The sequence below is a fragment of the Oratosquilla oratoria genome, chromosome 4 (genome assembly GCF_046742065.1).
Source record: "Oratosquilla oratoria isolate Oo_2021 chromosome 4, ASM4674206v1, whole genome shotgun sequence".
Classification (NCBI taxonomy): domain Eukaryota; kingdom Metazoa; phylum Arthropoda; class Malacostraca; order Stomatopoda; family Squillidae; genus Oratosquilla; species Oratosquilla oratoria.
Window position 1 is genome coordinate 47,599,274 of NC_134780.1, and position 5,958 is coordinate 47,605,231.

At 41.2% G+C, this 5,958-nt stretch overlaps 1 protein-coding gene across 1 annotated transcript; it reads right to left on the reverse strand.

The window, feature by feature from the left end:
• Positions 1-3,095: 3,095 nt before the first annotated feature.
• On the reverse strand, positions 3,096-4,019 carry LOC143024464 (uncharacterized). The gene has a single exon (XM_076183273.1). It carries the CDS (start codon positions 4,017-4,019, stop codon positions 3,096-3,098), a length of 924 nt encoding a protein of 307 aa, XP_076039388.1.
• Positions 4,020-5,958: the final 1,939 nt, after the last annotated feature.

Here is a 5,958-nt window from a genome sequence, read left to right on the forward strand (position 1 = left end):
TTTGTTCCAAGTGTCCAAAACTCTATGAGGAAAACTGTTTTTCTTCAGTTCTCTTCTATAGCTATGTTTTTTTATTTTCTTTCCATGTCCTCTTGTGTTTCTTTTGTCCCAGTTAAGTAAGTTCTCTCTATCGAACCTCTGTGCCTCTCATGATTCTGTAGATGGTCAATAGGTCACCTCTCTCTCTTCTTTGCTCCAGTGTTGGTAACTCCAGTTTAGCCAATCTCTCCTCGTATGATAGGTTTGCAAGTGCAGGTGCCATTTTTGTAGCTGCTCTTTGGATTCTTTCTATTTTCTTTATATTCTTTTGGTACTGGGGGACCACAATGTCGCCGCATACTCTAATCTAGGCCTTATCAATGTAACCAATATTTTTTTTATCATGTCTTCGTCCAAGTATGTAAACGCCACTTTTATTGATCTTAGCAAGTTGTAAGTCTCCCCGACAATTTTGTTAATCTGTATATCATAGGACAAGTCGTTTGTGATAATTACTCCCAAATCTTTTTCGGATCCTACTTTCTTTACTTCTTTGGTTCCAATTGTATATTTTCCTGATATTCTGTTTTTGCTTTTTCCAAACTCCATTATGCTACACTTCTTAGTATTAAAGTCCACTTCCCATTTCTGACTCCAGTTCCATACCCTATTTAGGTCTTCTTGCAGTGCTTCACAGTCCTCATCAGTTTCTATTTTCCTTAGCAGTTTGGCGTCATCGGCAAAGAAGCTCATGTAGCAGTTCACGTCCTCGTCCATGTCATTCATATAGATAGCAAACATTATTGGTGCCAGCACAGATCCTTGTGGTACTCCACTGATCACCTCTTTCCAATCTGAATATTTTTCTCTGAGCACTACTCTCATCTTTCTACCAGTCAGAAAGTCCTCTATCCATTTTAGTAGGTTTCCTTGTATTCCTCCTATGTGTTCCAGTTTTTTTAGTAGTTTTCTGTGTGGTACTTTGTCAAAGGCTTTTTGCAAGTCTAGGAATGCACAATCAGCCCATCCATTTCTTTCTTGCACTATGTCTATTAGTCTTGAGTAAAAGCATATTAAGTTTGTGGAGCATGATCTTCCTTGTCTGAATCCGAATTGTCTTGGGTTTAATATGTCATTGTCTTCCAGATGTTTTACCCATCTATTCTTGATTATTTTCTCACAAATTTTGGCTATGGTGCTTGTTAGTGATACTGGCCTATAGTTGGTGGGTTCTTCCTTGTTTCCTCCTTTGTATATTGGTACAATGTTAGCGTTTTTCCAGTCCTCGGGTATCTTTCCTTCTTTGAGTGAGCTGTTTATTAAGATGTGTATTTTGTCTGTTAGTTCTTCTTTGCACTCCTTTAGAATCCAATTTGCAATACCATCCGGGCCATGTGATTTTCTGACATCCAGCCTTGATAGATGTTCTGATATTTCCTTTAGTGATGCTGTAAACTCATTCATGAGGGGAGATTTCTTGTTTTTATCTATGTCACAATTTGGTATTTTCTCTCTGGTGAAAACAGATTTAAAGTGATTGTTCAGAACTTCGGCCATCTCTAAATCTTCTGTGTATTCTATGTTTCCTTGGCATAGTTTCACCATTTCCTGTTTGTTTTTAAGTTTACCATTCACATACCGATAGAATAGTTTGGGTTGCTCTTTGCATTTGTCTATAATATCCTTCTCATGGTTCCTTTTTTCCTCTCTTCTCACATTAACATACTCATTTCTATAGTTAACATAAATTTGCCATTTGCTTTGTTTTTTTGTCTTTTCTCCACTTTTTCCAAGCTTTGTCCCTTCTGTCTTTTGCCTCACTGCATCTTTTGTTGAACCAACATTTAATGTACTCTCTCTCTCGCTTTTGTCTTGGTACATGCCTGTTTACACCTTCATTGTAGTTTTCCATCAATATATTCCATTTCTCTTCCACTGTTGTTTCTTCCCTGTAAAATATTTCCCAGTTTGCATTCCGGAAGAATGTCTTTAGTTTTGTAAAGTCTGTTTTGTTGTACATCAGTCTTCCTTTCCTATGCTTTTCGTTCCTCTCTATGTCTATTTCTTCCTTTAGTACAGTTTCGATGAGTACATGGTCACTCTTTCCAATTGGTGTCTCATACTGGACTTTATGCACTATTTCAGGATGACCTGCACCACACCCATTTTCCGTTCAAATGGGGGCCGATTGATGTCATTGCATTAGCCTCTGTGAATCCTTGAACACATAAAATCAAAATTAGATTTTGTACACAAAGAATTTATTTGAACAGGAATCAAGAAATAAAATAAACAATACACAAGTCAAAACCGATGACCATGACAGATCATACATATAATTTCACAGGTAATGGTTTATCCCGAAATGAAAAAAAAATCCAAAATAATAATAAATTCATGATAAATTAAATTCCGTTTGGCATAGATGCACTGATCCAAATATGGGAGATCATGAATACAAGGGAACCTGCCAAATTGAACACCATATATTTGAACAATCAGGAGGGATTAATACATCCCCGCCAAAGCACATTAGTTCCTCATGAAACGACAGGTCCATTCAGATATGAGCACGCTTTCATTAGTTGTTTTGCTGTTTTCGTTCCTTTATCGTAAGCATCCCATAATAAGAATATCTTCTGCTGAAGTTTCACGTACTTCTTTCACCCATCCCGAGACAGCTTTCCATCGGAAACAAGTCGAACGTTAATTTCCGTTATGCGGCATTCTTCATACAGTAGACCAATCAGTTGGTAAAAAGGCAAAGAGCATCGACCTCCAGCCCGACGATTGAGTGCATGATGCCAACCCTCGATGTCGTTGTTTGTGCGGATTGGGCGTGTAAATGCTCCAGGCAGAAGGCGGCCAGACGGTACTTTGTATCCACGTGTTTTCGATATAATCTACGAATTTCTCCAGCTCACTTGAGTTCGCCTTTGACTTCAGTTCATTGAATTCTAATTGAATTTTGTCCGCTGGAAGAAACGGCAGTGCCATCAGCTTACGGACGTAGGCGGAAATGTTCTTTTGAATATGAAACTTGAAGGCCAAGTTCTTGAATTTTCCGCCAAAGTGCTTGCGTCCAGTGGAAAAGGCATCCAATGATTTTCACTTCTTTAAAAAACTTTGGGAAACGCTTTCCACATGGCCATTTCATAATCAATAACTAGTTGCTGCAGCCGGGTTGTTGCGCCATCTGTTTCAAGAACCTCCTTCAGTTTTTTCAGCACCGCTTTGTAATCAGATTTTTTCTTCCCAGACATTAGGACAAACACCAATGGGACTTGTTTGATGTTGTCTTCGCTCTTAACAAATGCATTTATAGAAAATAACTGCTTGAAGGGTTCCCGGACGAGTTTAAATGTAGAATCTGCATACCAAGTCTTTGCCTTGCAAAGTAATTTAAGTTGCTGTTCTGATGCAAAAACGAGATGCCGCCTATCTCTTACTTTAACGTCTTCGACAAGAAAATCATCGGGTTTGTGTTCATAGTTTAGTTCGAAGTTCAAGTCTTTAGGATCTTTTGGCCGGTTCTTCTGTCTCAAACGGTTCGTTGCTCTCACAAGATTGCTTGTAGTGGGGAGGGAAGGGCAGGGAGCGGCGCCGACGTTTTCCAGTAGAACTTCAGTGATGATAGCTGATGCAGGTTTGTACATGTCCGTTGCTGCCTTGGCCTTGACGCTTGCGGAGATCTTTGTGGCTATATCAGTTCCCGGTTGTGCGGCGTGGTTGTGGACGTTTTTTCCCACGATAAACTCGTTTCCTTTCTGCACTACCGTTGCGCGACACTGGTTTCCTTTTGGGCGGACCGTACATTGCCAATCAGTTGTTCCAGTAGTTCTCCGTCTCTTCACGTTATACGAATAACCACGATTATCGACCAACTTTCTACATCTGCGTTTCGTGCCATCTTCTATTATCTCGAATGTTAATCGGAATTCCTCAGCAACAGCCGAAACTGTAGAAGCGTCTTTAATTGAAGGTTCACCAAATTCCGTTGGGGAAGGGACAGCATTGTCGTGACTGTTATCTTCTTCCATCAATGATGTGTCGATCACAGACATACACGGCACATCTCGTAACGAAGGCAAAATGTCGACAACTGGACTTGATGTTATACTCGGTGCATCGAAAACTGGCCGTTAGGGCGGAGCACGGAGATTCCCCGTGTTGCCACATATAATTATTTTATAATTCTATTTTATTTTAAACTTTATTTTATGATTTTATAATGTTGCCACATATAATTATATTATAATTTTTTGTCACACACCACCACTGAGGTATAAATCAAAGCAATGTTTTCTATACAAAGGTTTCATTTCCTCGATTCGTGGACATGGCATATGTGCGGGAGAGAGCGATGTTGCCACTCTATCCCTTCTCTGGCCACGCCCCCACACTGCATTCAGAAAACATTGCATCCACACGCACGTTCTCGCCATGGATAAATATATTATATATATATATAGAGAGAGAGAGAGAGAGAGGGCGGGTGGGTGGGCGAGCCGTGCGGGCCGTGTTATCTGTTGAGATGTGGCAATACCGGGAAATCCACTAACCACGCCTTAGCGGCCAGTTCTCGTTGCGTCTACTATAGTGGGCACTGGCTGGATTGGCGCTTGAGCTGAGAAAGCTTGTGCAGGTAATCAGTGGTGGGTGTTTTTTCTTGGTCGCGGGCTTGTCGTTTGCTAGGTATACCTGAAAAGATCAATAAATATTGACAAGACGTACCGATGTTATCAGGGCTGTGATCTGTTTGAATATCATGTTTTCGTTTGTTCGATGTATCTAGAAGCGGTACAAAGTGATTAGGTGTCCAGATGCCACGGTCTGTACCGATGCTGCCGAAAAGCGACCACATAACGTGTATGCAGTTCTTTTGACTCGTGGGGTGCCGTATTCCACGTGGATTGAAAGTCGTGTTCAATCGTCCGACAGCAGGATCTTGCAGGCCATTCATTGGAGGATAGATTGATGTTATGTGTGATGACGTCACAGTAGCAAGGGCATGAATGGTCCAAGCAGACGACTCGTTTGATCGGATGCAATCTTGAATGGCGGTGACGTAGTCCGGGCTGAGGGCTTCTAAAATAGGATCATCATTTTGTTTTTTGTAAAATGTTGCCTGGGAAATCATCTCAATCGCTGTTCTCATACGTAGCTGTTTCGATAGCCCTGTATGTCCACACAATGCGACCAAAATTGAGTGGAAAAGACAACTTTCATCCCCTGGTACGGATACTGGTATTCGTTCATGTCTTGTACCAAACTTCGAAAGTATCTCCTGGGCATTCCTATCGACTTCATGAAGGTTTTCTTGGAATCTGCTGAAGCCTGGTGGCGCTGGATGTTCCGAAGAAATATCTCCTCCCGTCTGGCAGCTTGTTTCAAAAGTTTGAAATCGAGAGTTGTGGCATCCCTCAGTCTCTGGAGCGACAGACTGTAGCAAAAAGCGTTCGGCTCGAAAGTACTGGTGGTGCAGTGGGTACACCAATACGCCAGTGGCATCTTTCCCAATTCTTTCATCATTGCAATCGTAAGGCCTTCCTTGGCATTTTCTGTGAAACCAACTTCGGCAGCTCTCACAGTAAATGACGTCGTTCTGGCACTCAATCTTGCAGTCACCGCAGGGGTACTTCGGATTCGTCATTCTGTGTCGTAAATTATTTGTGTCTTGGCAATTCTTTCGGAATGTTGAAGGATGATATGACCAGTTGAGGAATACACCCATTCTTATACTGTCACTGGGTAAATTTCATTGGATCACTCCTAATTACTCGATAGCGATTGGCCCAAAGTTAATTGCTGAAAATATATTGGCTGCCATGTCCTTGCAACCTTAGCAACCCGTCCCTTGCGTTCCGTAATTAAGAAAACTTAATTTAGTTACTTGTGAGAATTCGGGTTGGAAACAAATAAACAATATAAAACTTCCAGGCCTGAGGTTTAGATACGTGGATAAGAATTAAACATGAC

What these genes read in the sequence shown, in the direction of transcription:
- LOC143024464 (XM_076183273.1), bottom strand. Translation starts at nt 4,019, where the DNA reads ATGGAAGAAGATAACAGTCACGACAATGCTGTCCCTTCCCCAACGGAA.